The 19,015-nt window shown below is 43.3% G+C and overlaps 1 protein-coding gene across 1 annotated transcript in view; it reads left to right on the plus strand.

Annotated features, from left to right (window-relative positions):
- LOC118573353 (nuclear autoantigen Sp-100-like) overlaps positions 1 to 19,015 on the plus strand; it is a 77,071-nt gene that overhangs the window by 13,085 nt on the left and 44,971 nt on the right. The window contains exons 4-9 of the mRNA XM_036173650.1: positions 2,465 to 2,633; positions 3,538 to 3,609; positions 7,136 to 7,201; positions 8,888 to 8,977; positions 10,520 to 10,654; positions 10,996 to 11,070. Coding sequence (XP_036029543.1) covers positions 2,465 to 2,633; positions 3,538 to 3,609; positions 7,136 to 7,201; positions 8,888 to 8,977; positions 10,520 to 10,654; positions 10,996 to 11,070 — 607 coding nt within the window. The remainder of the gene's footprint in view (positions 1 to 2,464; positions 2,634 to 3,537; positions 3,610 to 7,135; positions 7,202 to 8,887; positions 8,978 to 10,519; positions 10,655 to 10,995; positions 11,071 to 19,015) is intronic.

The following is a 19,015-nucleotide window of genomic DNA, read 5'->3' on the forward strand; positions in this document are numbered from 1 at the left end:
ACATGTTCTTACCCACTTAGGTATCTCTCTGGCCCCAGACTTAATATTTGACAAAGAATTATTGACAAAGTTTTCATAGTAGTGGGTATAGATATAGTCACAATAATAAACACGTCAATTATGAATCAGAATTCTGCACTGAGGTTTAATATCTGGGTTTCCCATGAGTGATACTTATCATGTAAACATTTCTGGAAGTGTTCTCTCTAAGTATTAAGGGAGAGGAGAAGCAGAGGCCTCAGGATATGGTCCTGCTTCTATCTGAGGGAAAGGTGTTCTATGGTCCCTTCTGGAATCAGGGTAAGTATTGTTGAAGATAAGCCAGATCAGAACAGGGGTTCTCCATAGACGTTCAATGTCTTATGCATTTTACACCATGTAATCCATACAATTAAAAAGTAAACTAAATTTAAAACAAATAAACAAATTAAAAATCAAAAGTGACTTGAATTTCCTGTTGAATCATCACTGAACTGACTTAGGGATATTTCGGTGTACACATTTTAAGTTAACAAATGTCTATTTTTTTAGCGGGGCAGTGGTGGTGCACTCCTTTAATCCCACCACTTTCGAGGCAGACATAGGTGGATTTCTGTGAGTTCAAGGCCAGCCTGGTCTATGGAGTGAGTTACAGGACAGACTCCAAAGCTACAGAGAAACCTTGTCTCAAAAAAGATGTTTAATTTAAAACCCTAGATATAGAATATTAATCCCTACAGAGTGTCTTATTAGAACAAGCTTTTTTTGTTTGTTTGTTTTTTGTTGTTTTTTTTTTAAAAGATTTATTTATTTATTATGTATACAGTGTTCTGCCTGCATGTATGCCTGCAAGCCAGAAGAGGGCACCAGATCTCATTACAGATGGTTGTGAGCCACCATGTGGCTGCTGGGAATTGAACTCAGGACCTCTGGAAGAACAGTCAGTGCTCTTAACCTCTGAGCCATCTTTCTAGCCCCCTAGAACAAGTTTTTAAAACTTCTCTATTTTCATTTTATGTGTATGAGTGTTTTGTGTGCATGTATATATATGTACCACTTATGTCCTTGGTGTCTTTGGAGGTCAGAAGAGAGGTCACCAAATCCCCTGGGACTGGAGTTATAGATGGTTGTGAACCACTATGAGGATGCTGGGAATCAAACCTGGGTCCTCTGCAAGAGCTGCAAGTGCACTCAACCACTGAGCCATCTCTCCGGCCCCTCTAGTATGTTTTTGCCTTATGAATATGCTGCCCTCCAGTAGAGTTCACAGTCACAGGGAACAGACATCTGATTTCCTACAGGCCAATCAGTACTAGTGGGAAGAGAGAAGTTGACAGTTAACAAAACAGCTTGACCATCTGCCAAAAGAGCTAACCTTTTTTTTTAATGCATCTATTTGCCACGAGGTGGTGGTGCACGCCTTTAATCCCAGCACTCGGGAGGCAGAGGCAGGCAGATCTCTGTGAGTTCGAGGCCAGCCTGGTCTACAGAGTGAGATCCAGAAAAGATGCAAAGCTGCACAGAGAAACCCTTTCTCGAAAAACCAAAAAAAAAAAAAAAAAAAAAGAAAGAAAGAAAGAAAGAAATGCGACTATTTTTATTTCTATGTGTACAAGTATTTTGCCTGCATGTATGTGTGCAAACGGCTTGTTTGCTAGTGCCCATATTGGCCAGAAAAGAACACCAAATCCCTTGGAAGTGATGCTACAGGTGTTTGTGAGTTGTCCTGTGGATGCTAGGAACAGAACTAGGGTTCTCAGCAAGAGCAGCAAGCAATCTCAACTATGAACCATCTCTCCAGCCCCTCCACACTTAAAAAATATTGCATTTATTATTTATTTACTTATAAGTGGTGTGTGTGTGTGTGTGTGTGTGTGTGTGTGTGTGTGTTTCTATTGTATGGGCATATATGCCTACTGCTGTGCAGATGTGCAAGTTAGAGCACAACTTATGGCCAGTTGGTTCTCCCCTTTCACCATCTGAATCCCACTGACTGGACACAGACCATCAGGCTTGGTGGCAAGTGCCTATAACCCACTGAGCCATCTCGCCATTGTTAACCCTTACAGAAAGTGGTCCTTATTACATGTCATAAAAATGACGGTGGGCAGGTGCATGTACTGAATCTACCAAATTGAGCTGAATCCCCAGGGGAGTCTTTGCCCTGGAGGAGATGGGAATGGAGGGGATAGGCTGGGGGGAAGGTGGGGGTGGGGGTGGGGAGGACAGGGGAACCCATGGCTGATATGTAAAATTAAAACACAAATATAATAAAGAAAATGACAGTGGGAACTCAAAGTCACTAGGGAGTAATTTTAAAGAGAAAATATTTACTTGTTTCATGAAGTAGCCATGCAAATATAAACCTTTTAATTAGAGATTATGTAGGTAGGGGATTGAGGTACACTAACTGTAATTGTTCCCTAGGGCTCTTCTGTGACTTGGAAACCTGCACTTAAATTTTCTCCATTCAATATCTTTTAAGGATTTTAGAGATTCCTGTACAAACCTGGTCCCTGTAAAAAATGTGGTCTACAGAGCCCTGGACATACTGGAGAAGACATTTGACCTAAAGGTTCTGAGGGTACTGTTCAATGAAGAAAACATGAAGGCATACCCTGATTTGGAATTCATTGCCAAGAGTTTTGAAGATGGTAATTGGGTTTAGGATCACCCTTTGAAATCACAGTCCTTTTTTCCCCTCCTCAGCAACCATATTTTAAGCATCTACCATGTATCACGTATTGCCCAGTGCAATTGGGGATATACCAGTTTAAAAAAACTAACATGCTATGCATCATCACAAAGCATACATGTAATGGCTATAGTTGACATCTGCCAGAGGTCTGCTAGGCTGGGTATTTAGACCAACAAGACCATGAAAGCCCAGCCAGCATCAGGACAGGAAGAATAGGACAGGAAGCACCAAGTCCCACTGGGGGTCACTGCTGTGTCTCTACAGTGGAGCCCTTATAATGATATACATAACAGTCCAGCGGGTGACTAACACCCACCTTGAGTGACAGCTCAGCTGTGGGTTGCAGGATCCATCTTAATTTAGCACCACTTGCTCATAGAAATCATCGATGTGTGAGTCAGTTCTTCAACCCCATCTTGCCCATCTTTAAAGCCTGCTGACCATAAAGCTTCCCTCTGGTATGTGCCAGATTCCAGCCTTTCTATCCAGGAAAGTCCCCTCTTTCTTTATACTTGAGACAGCCTGGAAGCCATGTTTTGCTTCTGTTTTCTTCTGCTTGGACATATACCTTCCCTGCCCTCTGAACACTGGAAGAGGAACACAGTTCATAGTGTGTCTTCTACGTTTTTATTCTTGAACTTGAGTGTCTCCTTTCTGTATGAAAAGCATAAAGTCTCCCTTGTGGGAGTCTTCTCTCTCCCAGATCATGATGGATGAACTTTATCATGTGGGACTGACTGAACTTAGAGTGATTGAAGGGTTGGAAATTCCTAAATGTGTAATTTGGAAATGCTGTCCCTTATCCCTACTGGAGATCTCTAACGGCTTCCTCCTCTTCTTCCCTCTGCCTCCTACTTCAGTCTCACAGAACAGATTGTGTTTCCATGGAAGTGACAGAGGATACCCGAACTCCCAGCTATGTCTTGAACAAGGTAATTACAACTGGAGAAAGTTTCTTCTTGCCACAGAGAATAGGCAATGAAGGGGATCGTTAGCAGAGTGTGACTCGGGGAAGAAGCAGAGAATGCAGGGAGGGGAGTTGGTGTTAGCTTTCCTGTACTGGGACAAATTACCCCAGAGAACCTGGACACTCAAAACTCTGAGGCAGGAGGATTGTGAGTTTGAGGCAGTTGAGCAGTTTGCATAGTAAAACTTTCTCAAAAACAAAACGGATACCTGAGAAGTCAATTGATTTGGGTTCGTGATTTTAGATACTTCACCCCAGGTGGTTTGACCTCACTACTTAAGACCTGTGGTGGAGCACAACATCAAAGCAGGGGATCGAGGCGAGCAAAGCTGTTTGCTTCATGGTGACCTGGAAGCAAGGAGAGAAAGGATGTGCTGTGGTCCTTCAAGGATACACCTGCAGTGATTTAATTCCTTCCACCAGGCTCTGCCTATTAAAGGCATCACTCACATCTATTAGTGCCATTCTGAGGGGCAGACCTCTAATACATGAATCCTGGAAGGGGGCACTTGAGATCCAAACTGAGCAGCTTCTAATGGGATGTAGGATCCTGGCAGAGCAACCATGACAACAGACGGTCAGCCTGATACCCACGACAAAGGAACCTGAGCCCAGTGTCAGTAAGCCAGACTGAAACAGACTAACTACTCTGAAATATTTGTGATTTAGAAAAGTCCCTTAAGGAGATAACCAATATGGAACCATGAAAGTTGAAGCAGTATGGCCCATGGTAGCATCAAAGAGGTAGTATCATCTTTAAGAGAATGTTCCTGTTTTGTGCATGCCCTCACATGTCTCAGACACAAGATGTATGGTGAGTGGGGTTTCCCATACCAACCAACTCTCCAGACACCAGCAGGGTATCTTATGATGTAATTCAATTCAGACAAAGGGCTCAGTGCCACAAGACAGCCAGCCACTACAGATGCTAGTTACAAGTTCCAGGTGGGACCCATGCTTCTGTTCAACTGGCCTCAACCAGAGGTTGCTGTGCCCTCTCAGGCTACAGAGCTTGTTAGCATAGCTCATGAAACTCAAGGAGACATTAGCTCACAATTTATTAGAAAAGTTATAGCTCAAAAATAGCCAGCTTGGGTGAAGGGAGGTGGGGGGAAGACTCAATTGGCCAAGTGCATACAAGCACAAGGGCTTGAGTTTGATCCCCTAAGATAGAATAAAAAAACAGCTCAGAAAAAAGAAAGAAAGAAAAAAAAATAACAGCTCAGACACAGGGGCAGATGCTGTAATCCTGGTACCATGGAAGATCAGGAAGATCCCTTGAGATCGCTGGCCAGGCAAATCGATGAGGTCTAGACCAGTGAGAGACTCTATCTCTAGAAAAAGAGGTCAATGTCACCTGAGGACTGACACCCAAGGTCGTCCTCTGTTCTCCACACAAACAATAACCACATGGGAGGGGGACACTCCAAGGAATACTGGGGAGAGAACACAACACTCTCTTCCCATCCCTGGATATGCCACCCTTCCAGCACTATGGCATTTGCCAACCCCAAATCTCTCTAAACAGAGTCACTTAGGATTTTTAATAAAAGTTCCATCATACAGGCATGATCGATAAAATCATTAGCTCAGGGGCAGAGCACTTGCTTGACAAGCACGAGGCCCTGGGTTCGATCCTCAGCTCAAAAAAAAAAAATTGAACCTTGAATCATCTTTTGCCTGGCGGTGGTGGCGCACGCCTTTAATCCCAGCATTTGGGAGGCAGAGTCAGGCAGATCTCTGAGAGTTCAAGGCCAGCCTGGGCTACCAAATGAGTTCCAGGAAAGGTACAAAGCTACACAGAGAAACCCTGTCTCAAAAAACAAAAACGAACAAACAAACAAACAAAATCGTTAGCCAAGTCATCAAGTCAACTTCTATCTCTTCTCACCTTGGAAGTCAGCATTCCAATGCTGTCCTCTGTAGATGTAACCGTCTTGTTAAATAAGAAACACAGAGCCAATTGCAGAGTTAAAAGCCAAGAGCTCAGAGCAATAGCTGAGAGCTGAAAACCTTACCCTTCATTGCTGCTCTGTCTTTCCTCTCCGCAAGAGACCTACTTCCTGTGTCCTGTCTTTTATATAGACTTTCTGTTCTGCCTTCTATTGGTTGTAAACCCAGCCACATGACCTCCTCATCACTGCATGTCTGTACAGACCTCCAGGTCTTCTATAGTTGGTTTTGAGATTAAAGGCGTGTGTTGCCATGCTGGCTGTATCCTTGAACACACAGAGATCTTGCCTAGTTCTGCCTCCCAAGTGCTGGGATTAAAGGCATGCACTACCACCACCCAGCTTGGCTTGCTCTGACCCCAAGGCAACTTTATTAATATACAAATAAAATCACATTTCAGTACAAATATAATATCGCTATAGTCCTCATGTTTTGTTCCCTTGGAAACCAGCCCTCCATTCCCAAGGGTTTTCTAAACCTTACCTCTTTAATATACACTGCAGTGTTACTGAAGAAGGCTGGCCGTGACAACGGTACATTGACTCTCTTCCCCCACTTGTCACTTGAGAACTGATCCAGGATTTGAGGAGCACTGCTGAGAAATAGGAGATGAAGACCAAAACTACCATTTCTTAGTGTGTCACAGTGTCATACTAGATGGATTCAAATATGAGAAATGTTGTTTGAGAGCAAAAAGTATTCCAGAAGAAAGGTCTACAGAGGAAGACATACATCAGAAGGTGGTAGAGGTGTGGGAAGAGCACACAGATTCTTTGAGAGACAGAGAAAGAGGGAGGGAAGGAGATGAAGAGAGCAGAAAGAATCGAGGACAATGGCAGAAAGACCATGTTGTTAGTTTCTTGCTTCGGTTAGCATCTACTCTTGGTTACTGCCTACCCCAGCTGGTATCAAGGGTTGGTATCATTTAGATGCCCAGTTTATAGGTTAGGAAGCTAAAATTGAGAGAGACCCTGTGTTCACGGGGTCAAATGAACAAGCAAGAATCCAGATACTCCGGGGGCAGAGTCTTGACCATGTACTGATAATCTGACGGAAAACATGAGACAAAAGTGGGGGAATAAGGAGAGGAAGTACAGGACGGAAGAGCAAGAATGGGAGGAAATGGAGGCAAGCTGTTAGTGAGTCCTCATGAGAAGCTGGCAGGGATTAGCCACCAGATACATAAGGGGAGGCTGTTTTGTGAAAGGAGATATAGTCCAAAGACCACTAGAAACTCAGGTAAGGCCACTGGGAAGGAAGCTCTGGGGACACATGCAGGCGCATTCTTTAGGCAAGGATATGAGGACAGGTCACCACCCACTGCTAGAGCGGCACAGGCAGGACTTGACTCAGTCAGAGCTGACCCTTACAACCTACTCTCATGACTGAGTCTGACATCAAGAATCAGGGGGAGTTTGTCATCTCTAGATGGGCTCTGGATTGATGCCTCAAGGTGCCCTTCATCTTTTGCATCATAGAGACAGAACAGAATAACCTGCTTCAACTCTTGAAATAAACATCTAATTTTTGCTCCTTAGGACCTGGTGACAGCTGTTCTGAAGAAAGCCTGGCCTTGTCACCCTCCGCTGCCTCCTCATCTGACGGTCTGTCCTTGTTGACTCTATAAACGTTGCTGTCTCGTCCTATGTGACCAATTTGTTTTCTGTTGATGTGATGAAACACCATGACCAAAGGCAATTTGGGGAGGAAAAAAATTAGTTTAGCTTACAGCTTATAGTCCACCGTGAAGGGACATCATGATAAGAACTAGGAAAAGGAACAGAAGCAGAGGCCATGAAGGAACACTGCTTCCTGGCTTGCTCCTCGTGGCTTGCTCAGCCTGCTTTCTTATATATCCAAGGATCACCTATACAGTGGGCTGGGCCCTTCCATGACAATCATTAATCAAGAAAATGCTCTCACAGACTTGCCTACAAGCCAATCAGAGGGAGGAATTTTTCTCAACTGAGAGTCCCTCTTCTTAGATGATCATATCTTGTTTTGTTGACAAAAAAAAAAAAAAAGAAAAAGAAAAAAAAAAGCCAAACCGCACAGCACACATGTCAGGGTTCTCTTTTCTTGTGTTTCTGATGCCCACATCATTATCTATCTGCATCTGTAGTTTCTCCAAGTTCAGAGTTTAAATATTAGGATCTTTGTCCTCTGGGTTGCCTAGACAGATTTCATCCTCTGGATGTCTTGCCCATATTCCTAAATTCACAGTGGTCTGTTTGTGCCTTGCTTGACTGACTAGATATAGCCTACATGCTCTGATCTTATGTCCAGTGGTGGTTAGAGAGGTGTGATGAACACATTCCTTCTGTAAGGCAATGAATTTTCCCTTCCTGGTTCAGCTCATAAGATCATGACACATCTGAACCTCCCAATGATACCTCCACTTGCCATCACCAGGGTAACAGGTTGAGAGTCCCTCTCTAGACAAGATAAATCACTGAAAAAAGCCCTGTGATTATTTATGTATTTATTTATTTACTTATTCATTCATTTATTTGTTTATCTATCTATTTATTTATTTGATTTGATTTGATTTTTTTTTTTTGAGACAGGGTCTCTCTGTGTAGCCCTAGCTGTCCTGGAATTTGCTCTGTAGACCAGGCTGGGCTGAAACTCAGAGATCCACCTGCCTCTGCCTCCTGAGTCTTGGGATTAAAAAGGCATGCACTAAAATGGCCTGACTCCCTTCGATGTTTTAATTAAACCCTTGAACTTCCTTAATTTAATCAAAGTTTAAATGGTTACTTATTTAGAATATTCTAAATTCAAGGCATTGATTATAGTATTTTTTTCTGATAAATTGGTATATGTATTCTTGCATTTCACTTTTTGATAACTTTAAAATGATGATTTATCATCTCATTTTTCAGAAGATACAGTTTATTTCAGGGGATCCAATCTTTCACCTAACTAAGTATTTGGATTCAATTGAGCTTTAGGATCCTGGAAGATTAGGAATGTCTGGGTTGAAATTCTGCCTCTGTGACCCTAGACAGGTTATCTGGCCTCTCTGAGCCCTGGTGTCATCTCCTATATGGTGGGATGTGACAGAGATACATGCTCCAGATGGATGTCAGGTGACGTCATGAGAAGCATTCACACTGGTGTTTGGTACTCCATCTCTGTTGTGTGCATTTCTTGTTGTTACTGATTCACTGACCAGTGTCATTTGTCCTGCTTCCAGAATCTAAGCTTTTCACATTGCATTAAATGGGGAATTTCTTCTCTCTGGATATCTAACATGGATACTCACGATAAAATCAATTATTCCTTAGCCTGGGGAAATAATGATAGAAGAAATACCACACTCATCCAGGGAAATCAAATGGAGAATCATCAATCCCTCGGCCTCCAAATTGATAATGGTATATACACAATAATGTTTATTTCTTTATTCTATGACTCATCTTTGGAAACACATCTCTGGCATTTTGGGAGGGTTACTATGTGGCTTTTGGAAGGGATATGTCATTAAAGAAGAGATTTCTTAAAATTAGCGTGATGTTTTTAAATGTTTTCAAAGGTTTAGTTATTTTTGTTTTATGTGTGTACTTGTTGTCTATATTTATGTATATGTACCCTGTGTGTCCCTGGTGCCCTCAGAGGCCAGAAGAGGGATCCCCTGAAACTGGAATTATAAAGAGTTGTACTCCTCCATATGGATTCTAGAAACCATACCCAGATTTGATCAGTAAGTGCTCTTAACTACTGTGATAGCTCCCCAGACACCAACTGCTCACCACACACACACAAACTCAGGAAAAAAATCTTTCCAGAGTGACTTTTGAAATAATTGTTATGTATCTTAAAATCTTTCATTCAAAAATTTTAAAATTTGAAAACATAGTAATATATAAGAGTCTGTATTCTTAATTGTTCCTCTGCAGATGCAGAGTGAGGATAAGAAGCAGTGAATGGGTGGGTTGTTAGTGATGAACAGAGGGAAGGAACCCAGTAGGGAGGAGGGATGCAGGAGAAATAGGTGCATTCTTTGTGAGTCTGTGGTCTTGAGAAACCCTATCTGGAAATGGCACCCTAATGATGCCAGGGATGGATGAATATACAGAAATATGAACCAGCACCCAGATGGGCCACAGGTGAACACTTAGACATCAATGTACATGTGAAATAGTCTGACCCAGCAGAGACACTGGCTGTGATGCACACAGACAAGGCTAGAGCTGTAATTATGCCCAGGACCCCAAAAGGCCTGGGATCTAATCACTGTGGATTGTGACAAAGCGTGTATCCAGGTCCACATCCCATGTCAAGGCTTCTGTAATTAATTTTTCAACTATTTTTTCTCTGCAACTTAACTTTCTGTAGAAAATATTAAATGAAAAACATAAAGCTATACTGCAAATTATATTATTTGTTCACATACCATTGAGGTTAGTGGAGTAGGGTGGGCTGGCCAAACAGACTCCACCATGGGCCAGGGAGGTTCCCTGCAGGGGAAGAGAGGACATCAATCCTGAATTAGTTTTCTCTGAGACTCATTTCTTCCCCAGCCCATGCTTGCCTCTGACCCTTACCCCTGGCCTCAGGCCCCTGCTTTCTTCCTTGACAAGTTCCCTTTCTAACCAGCTGATAAGAGAGGCGTTTTGCAATAGCTTATGGAGAGCAGCAAAGCCCAGGATTCCGCCATCCCTATTTTGGGGGCCAGTTTGGTAGTAGATGTACCACCACCACCCTCGGTGGCTCCACGTCCCTCCTGCAGGCCAACCCTGCTCCAGATTTTGAGTGCCTAATCACCCCGTCATTACCCGCTCCTTCAGTCCCTCCTCTAATTCTCAAACCTCTCTGTCTGTCTGTCTGTCTTCAGAGCCTTAGAGGGATTTCTCTTTTCCTATTGGATCCTGATGCAATGGGCAAATAAAATGGTTATAAAACAAAATCTGTTTTAGTTTGCAGTTTAGTTGAAGACCTCGATGAAACAGTAGAGATTAACAGAGTGAGAGGAGAGACCACTGGTGAAAATACTGATGGACTGGAAAGGCACCAAGCAACCATAGGACAAGGCTCAGGTTCTGAGCCGGAGGGTAAGATGGACTGAGTATGAGCATGAAGGGGAGCAGAGGAATGGGTTGATGTCTGATACAAGAAGAAAACTATTAGCCAGCAAAAGGCAAAGATGAAACTTTTGAGACCTGGAGGGGGAAGAGTTGGAAAAGTCTTACTGGGAAAAAGAGAAGGTAAAAGCAAGAGTCAGAGGGTTGGCTCAGGAGTCACAAAGCACACGCGCCTTCCAGAATGGGCTGGCCACATGTGCAGATGGGGCTCTCGTTCCTACAAGAGTTGAGAAGCAGGGTGAGAGGTAAAGATGGGAACTGGGAAGGATCAAGGCTCTGTGGGATCTCACCTGTGGCCTTTCTCCCTTCAGAGTCCTGTGAACTAGAACGGAATGACAGACACCCACACCTGGAGCCTCACAGCCCATTGCCCCAGAATGAAGAAAGTAATTATTGCTTACCTTCCTGGCTTTGCTTTCAGATGGTCTGTATGTGTTTGGTAGAATTTTCTTTTGTTTGTTTAAAAAGATATTAACCACTTTCAAAACTGACTATTGAAAAAAGTATTATGTATACTTGGGGCTGGGAGTACAGCTCAGTGGTGGAATGCTTGTCTAGCATGTGTGAGGTCCTTGGTTCAATCCCAGCACCACACACACACACACACACACACAATCTCAGAGGCAGCATGCTGTTTTAAATATTCATTGTGAAATGGCTACATCAAGGCATGTGTATTACCTCACATACACTTTTTTTGTTTGTTTGTTTTTTGTTTTTTGTTTTTCGAGACAGAGTTTCTCTGTGTAGCTTTGCGCGTTTCCTGGATCTCTCTCTGTAGACCAGGCTGGCCTCGAACTCACAAAGATCCGCCTGCCTCTGCCTCTGCCTCCTGAGTGCTGGGATTAAAGGCGTGCGCCACCACCGCCTGGCGACTTTTTTTTGGTAAGAATACTTTAAATGTATGACCTCAGCGTTTCCTTAAGAACTCACTATATTGTTAGTCTTACCATGTTGTATAATGGACGTCTTGAACTTCTTCTTCCTGGCTGAAGTTTTATGTCCACTGTGGCCTCAGCCCTCCTCATGCCCACTTTACTCCCGACGCGTCGGACTTTTTCACATGCCTGTACAGTGAAATCGTACAGCTTCCGCTTGTCCATGCCTGGCTTGCCTCATGCGATGCCAATGTTCATCCATATTGTTTCCACTGATGTGGTCTCCTTTGTTTTAAGGCCAGCTGGGAGTCTATCCTGTGTTGTAGTTAGAGTTTTCCTGCCTGGCCCACAGTCAAGACAAATCTCTCTCACCCGACAGTCCCACAGTCGCTCAGACCCAACCAAGAAAGCACACAGAGACTTATATTGCTTACAAACTGTATGGCCATGGCAGGCTGCTTGTTATCTACCTTTTCTATCTTAAATTAACCCATTTCTGTTAGTCTACACTTTGCCACATGGCTTGCGACTTACCAGTGTCTTTACATGTTGCTTTTCATGGCGGCGGCTGGCGGTGTCTCTCTCCAGCCTTCTACTTCCCAGAATTCTCTACTCTCTTGTCCCGTCTATACTTCCTGCCTGGCCACTGGCCAATCAGAACTTTACTTACACAGAGCGATATCCACAGCACTTCCCCTTTTCTTTTTTTTTTAAGGAAGGTTTTAACTTTTACATAGTACAATTACATATAACAAAACAATTATCAAGCAAGAATTACAGTTACAATATTAAAGAAGATATCCTATCTATCTTATATTTGTGAATCTAAGGTTTTATATCTAACTTATCTTTTATCATAACTGAGGAAATTATAACTATCTAGTCTTCAACCACATCAAAGACCTCGGAAGGATATAATATTACCTGAGAACCGGGAGAAGGATGCAAGCAACTTTCGGGAGTCTTGCAGGGTAGACAGAGACAGCTGGCAGCCTGAACAGTCACCTAATGTTCCTTTGTAAAGTTGGGGCATTTGTCTTCAGCCCACAGGGCTAGAGTCTCTTGGTCACTTCTCTCAGTGTCCTGTAGAATGTCTGGCAGTTTCCTCTGTGAAGCAGGAACCTGAAGGACCATTTTGTCAAGCAAAGTTTAGTGGTCACCTTTCTATGGGTCCTGCATGTCCAGTTGATCAAGCAGTCCAGGCAAGAACAGTTTCTTGCCCAAATGGCTATTTTTGCCAAGGTGAAGATAAATTCCATATGAAGTGTCTTCAATGCCCATCCTCCTCTCTGAAGTAAATTAGTGCTGCCAGGAGCAGACATGTCTCACTGTCCAGAAAGTCTAAATTTTAAAAATATTTTAAATGCCATATTCTGTAGGTCTTTGAAGTATTTGAAGATTACCTGTCTATCTGAAATATATCTATGTATATCTAGAAGACTTAACTAACATGGCTACAAGTATGATTATCATAGATGACTATTTATTAATCTATTTTTAATTATCCATTTCAATTTAAAATGAGCTATACAAACATAATACCTTAAACACAAGTAGAAATATATACATAGTATAACAAAATTAACTTTAAGTTTGTATCAATAGACTAAAATCTATACCAATGTAAAACATTTTAAACAAGTTGTTGCTCTTTAGAAGTAAGTTCCTTAATCTACCCTTTTATCCTATTATATCTATATCATATCCCCTTTTTTTCTTTAGAAAGAGATCATGTTTATAATCAACCTGTTTTAAAGAAAAATATTGGTTTTTCTCTGTCCCACACCAGAGGGCTTTTCTGATTTGGGACATAAGAAACTCTTAACCTTTTCTTTTAACAATATGTCTGGGTTTAGAGAAGGAGTGAGCCAATTCCATCTCCAAAGCCAGATTGATAATTTTGGGAATGTGGGCGTAGTTTCTCTTACTACTTCCTGCTGGAGGGGGGCGCTGTATCTTATGGGGACACAAAGAAAATTTTAGGATTATGGAGTAGTCCATTAGGGTGAACCTCTGAGCCAGTTGCCTTGAAAGCATTCTGGATGTTGGATCATCTGGGCCATGGTGTCAGCGGGGACCTTTCAGGTGGTCTTGGCTGATCAAACCTGATGTATCTTAATCTGGAACAAATCCACAGCCTCTGGCTTTCTGTGGAAACAAAAGCAGAGACTCTTTTCCAAAGCAACATATCCTTATATCCAAATTTTGAAGTCAAGGTACCTTTAAAATTTACATATTTGTTTAACTCAACAGCTTTTATGATCAAATCTTTTTCTGCAGTTAAAAATCCCAAAGACAACACAAACCAGATTCTCTGTGTAATATCCATCTTTGTAAGACTGAAACGCTGCTGTGGCTGCTGGTTCCGCCCACCTCAGCTTCCCAACATGGCGGTGGTACAGTTTACCGACAGCTCAGAGTCTGGAGCCATGTGTACCATCAACTATCAGAAGCAGTTCTATCAAAGCAGTGTATAGCCCAGAAATTCCCCCCCCCCTTTTTTTTAATTAGCAAAGGCTAAATCCACCATGCAGCAGAGTAAAGTGTCACTTGTAGATTCCTCATTCCCACCACACTGCAGGTCAGACACACACGCCAGGAACCCGCCATAGTAGCTCAAACCGGCAGGCTGCAGCTAACTTGAGAGAGACAATTAGGAAACTGTTTTTAGCTCCGTCTTAGAATCTTTTTTCTCAGGTTTTAGGTGGAAACTCTTGTCAACACATTGGGCGCCATTTGTAGTTGGAGTTTTCCTGCCTGGCCCACAGTCAAGACAAATCTCTCTCACCCGACAGTCCCACAGTCGCTCAGACCCAACCAAGAAAGCACACAGAGACTTATATTGCTTACAAACTGTATGGCCGTGGCAGGCTGCTTGTTATCTACCTTTTCTATCTTAAATTAACCCATTTCTGTTAGTCTATACTTTGCCACATGGCTTGCGACTTACCAGTGTCTTTACATGTTGCTTTTCATGGCGGCGGCTGGCGGTGTCTCCCTCCAGTCTTCTACTTCCCAGAATTCTCTTCTCTCTTGTCCTGCCTATACTTCCTGCCTGGCCACTGGCCAATCAGAACTTTATTTACACAGAGCGATATCCACAGCACTGTGTGGACACCACATTGTCTCCAGCTGCTGGTAGTTGTTTAGGCTGACTCCATATGTGGAGCTTGTCAAGCTGTGACAAGTGCAGACGCCTCTTTAACAGACCGATTTTAATTCTCCAAGTTATGTGTACAGTAGAGAAGATTGTCTAATCACATGATGGTTCTGTTTTCAGGTTCTGTCTGTCTGTCTGTCTGTTGAGGAAACGCCATACTGTTTTTTCCTATGGCTGTAGTCATTTACATCCCCACTCACAGCCTACAGACTCTCCTTTTCTCCACAGCAACACCAACACTTACTCTCGCTTGTCTTTCTGGTGGTGGCCATTCCAACCAGTGTGAGGAGGCATTGGAATTTCCTGTGCTTCCCTGACTGTGGTGCTGGGACCTTTGTGTTCCTGTTGATCCTCCACAGTCCTATTGAATAGAAGCGTTGAGCTTGGGTATCCTTTTATAAAGGGAAAGCTTAGCTGGGTGGTGGTGCACACCTTTGATCCCAGCACTCGGGAGGCAGAGGCAGGTGGATCTCTGTGAGTTCGAGGCCAGCCTGGTCTACTGAGTGAGTTCTAGGACAGCCAAGGCTACGCAGAGAAACTCTGTCTCAAACAAACAAACAAACAAACAAACAAACAAATAAATAAGTGGAAAACTTTTCACCGTTGAGTACCAATGTTTGCTATGAATTCCTGTATGTGACTTTGAGTTATAATTGACTATCAGATTAGGAAAACATCTGATCCTGCCCCCCCCCTTTTTTTTTAAAATAGGTGATTTTTTAATTGTATTTCAACCTCATTTGTTGTGACATGTCTTAAGTCAGACAGGAGACCTTCTGCCTTCTACCTGGACATCTTTCCGTAAATTTGGAAAGTTTTCTGTTGTGTCTTTAAGGTCTCTCTTTTCCTGTTTCTATACAAAGGAACTAGGCCTAGATTTTGAGATGAGCCAGTGGTCAAGAGCCTAGGACTATAGGGTGTAGCAGGCTTAGAGACTCATGTCACAGGTACTGGCTTGAACCTCATAGGGGCCTGTTTAGTGTTGAATTCACTGCAGCAGCACCAGTGTTAAGGTCCAAGGAAAACCTGATTCTTGGCTTCTCTGTTCTGCCCTCAGCCGGAAGGTGTCGCTCTCCATGCTGTACTGCTTGGGTTAGGAATTATTTAAAGTTGCCATCTCCACCAATCGCAATACATCTTTTCGTATTTTCTTGCCTCCTCTTGGTTCCCTTAGCCATTAGGAAGTTATTTTCATGCATACAGATGTTCAGTCTGCTGTCGGGGAGGGCTGGGTTGGCGGATGATTATTAGATTGCTTTCAAACCAGCTTTCTCTGTCCCTCCACATTTTTAAAATTATTCTCTGCTTTTCTAGAATAGCAAGCGGTTTCTTTTTTTGTTTTCTTCTATGCTGTCTACACCCACCGGGACACATGGGCTTCATACCACAGCCTCTGGGCGACTTTAACACTTGTGAGAGGGAGAATTGTTGTTGTTCTCTTTAATAGAGGGTGCCCTGGGTAGAGAAAGCAAGGAAAGAGAAAAGGGAGCTATCAACTCAAGAAGAATAAATAGCATGGTGGGCCATTTTAGAATAGCGTGGAGCCCAAGCATTCCCATGTTGGCTGATGAAATGTCTAGTCCTTTTCTTCTTAGAAGTTCACGTGAAACAGAAAGCCTGTAGGACATTTCCAATCAGCGTGTTAAGGAAGGAAGCCCAAGGAAAGCCCTTCAGATACAAGGCTGGGCAGTGCTGATAGGAGACCATTGGTGATGCTGGGGAGCTGAAAAGAAACATAACAGAGAAGGATGACCTGAGACATCCAGGAGGGGGCAACAGGGCAGACACTAGGTGGGGCGAGGAGACTCCCCACGGCACAGAGTGTGAGGAGGAGGATCTCTTTCTCTCTCTCTCTCTCTCTCTCTCTCTCTCTCTCTGTCTCTCTCTGTCTCTCTGTCTCTCTCTGTCTCTCTGTCTCTGTCTCTGTCTCTGTCTCTTTCTCTCTCTCTCTCTCTCTCTCTCTCTCTCTCTCTCTCTCTCTACTCTTCACCTCCTTAGTCGAATGTTCAAAGTACTACCTCTGCCTCACCTTGGTCCTGGCCCTGAAATAAAGTGACTTCTAAAATACAGAGGGAGCCAGTGAGGTAGTCCCCAACACTGAAGACGTGAGTTTGAGCGCCAGGGCCACTTGGTGAAAGGAGAGAGGCCACCCCTACAGCTATTTCCTGACTGCCACACACGTGCTACGTACACATGTGCTAAATAAGTAAATGCACAATCAATCAACCAATCAATGTAAAAAATATAGAGGGAGCAAAGTATGAGCAGAAAAATAGAAAAGTAAAGACATAGGGGAGATAGGCAAGGCACAAAGAGACTGAGATCTGGAGAACTGCCAGAATGGGCAGTGAAAATGGGGGAAACTGACATGTCACTTCCGCTGATAAGGGTAGGATATCCCTGTGGCATAATGACCCTGTAATCCCCTCATATTGCAAGAGGCTTCTCTTTTCTTGTGCTTAATCACTGTATCAGATCTGCTGCTTCCTAAACATACATCTCTGGCCCAGGCCTGCCCTCTTGGATCATTTTTCCAAGTGGAAGTGGAGACCTTCCAAAGACCCGAAGAATGTCTCTGTAGAGGTTGTTTTGGCATCTTCTGCTCAATGATATAACAGATGCCCCCAACTCAGTGGCTTAAAGCTTCTCTCCCCTTATTTGACACTGCTTTAATTACAACTTTCACCCATCCCAAGCCTGCCCCTGCGTGCGCATGCCTGCCCCTGCGTGCGCATGCCTGCCCCTGCGTGCGCATGCCTGGCCCAGTCACCCTGTGTAGGACCCTGTCACACTCAATTATACTAGAGCAAAGGCTTTTGTTTGGCTTTGCCCCTCCCTTCAAATTTCTTATCTTCTGCCAAAGAAAGATCTTTCAAAACTGAATTGGGCTGGAGAGATGGCTGGATGATTATGAAGACTGGCCGCTCTCCCAGAGGACCCAGGTTTGGTTCCCAGCATCCACCACCATCTCTAACTCCAGTTCCAGGGAATCCGACACCCTTTTCTGACCTCCTTGGACATGGCATGCACAAACTACCACACAGGGAAAACACTTAGCTACATAATACAAAAATAAAATAAGTGCAAACCAGTTCCTAAGGCTTTAGAGGCCAATGTCTTCTGCAGCTCTCAGTTCCTGTCTGCACTGTCAGAGTGACAAGGAAGGCTGGCAACCATGCTCCTGCCCCATCACTTGTCTCTTACCCTAACATCCCACCACACCTTCTCTCTTTATGTTCTTGCGCTGGCTATGCTGGCTATGCCCCATCTCTTCAGCGTCTGCTGTTTCTGGATCGGTGTGATTTTGGGAGACAGTTAGATGAAGCTCTTAACATGTCCCAGAGCTTAACAATTAATTCCTCAGCAGAGAAGAGGAGGAACGTGTGTTAATAAGAAGACAGAGGAAAGGCTGGAAGTAAGACATACACCTCAGTTCCAGAATTCGGGAGGAGGAGGAGAGATAGAAGATCAGGAGTTCTAGTTCATCCTCAAGCTGTGTAGTTTGAGGCAAACCTGTCTTAAAACAAGTGACTCAAAATACACATAAGAAAGACTGCTCTTAGCAGTATTGTTCTTAAAAACCAAATAACTGAAGCAGAGTATGTCGTCACATTTCTTGTTTGTTTGTTTGTTTGTTTTGTTTCTTGTTTCTTGTCTTTTGTTTTTTGAGACAGGGTTTCTCTGTGTATCACTGGCTGGCTGTCCGGAAACTTGCTTTGTAGACCAGGCTGACCTCAAACTCAGAGATCCACCTGCCTCTGCCTCCCAACCACTGGGATTAAAGGCATTCGCCACCCCTGCCCGGCTTAGTCAGCATATTTCTATAACAACAAAAATAATAATATAGAAGACTCTCACAAACATATTAATATATGCATATTACTTATACACACATATGTACAATATAAATCTGGGAGTATTTGTCTTCTTTGAGAACAGAGAAAAGATAACATGGTTATGATTTCTTTTATACTAGTTATATAAGCAGCTAAATTAATCTAGGTCTTGAAACTGGAGACAGTGGTTGACTTTGAGAATGACCATGGGGACAGTGGGGCATGTCACTCAGAGGCCCCAGAGTGTCCAGAGTTTCAGTCACATGATTTTTTTCCCAAGTGATAGTTTCTCTTTACAATCATTTAAATCCCACTTTTATATGTGAACGTTAAATTTTCAATTTTTCTTCAGTTGTTCTTTGGGAACAGGGTCTTGCTATGTAGCCCAGGCTGCCCTTGAACTTAACGTTCCTCCATCTCAGCCTTCCAAGTGCTGGGATTGCAGGTGTGTACTGCC

This window comes from Onychomys torridus, chromosome 23, assembly GCF_903995425.1.
Source record: "Onychomys torridus chromosome 23, mOncTor1.1, whole genome shotgun sequence".
NCBI lineage: Eukaryota > Metazoa > Chordata > Mammalia > Rodentia > Cricetidae > Onychomys > Onychomys torridus.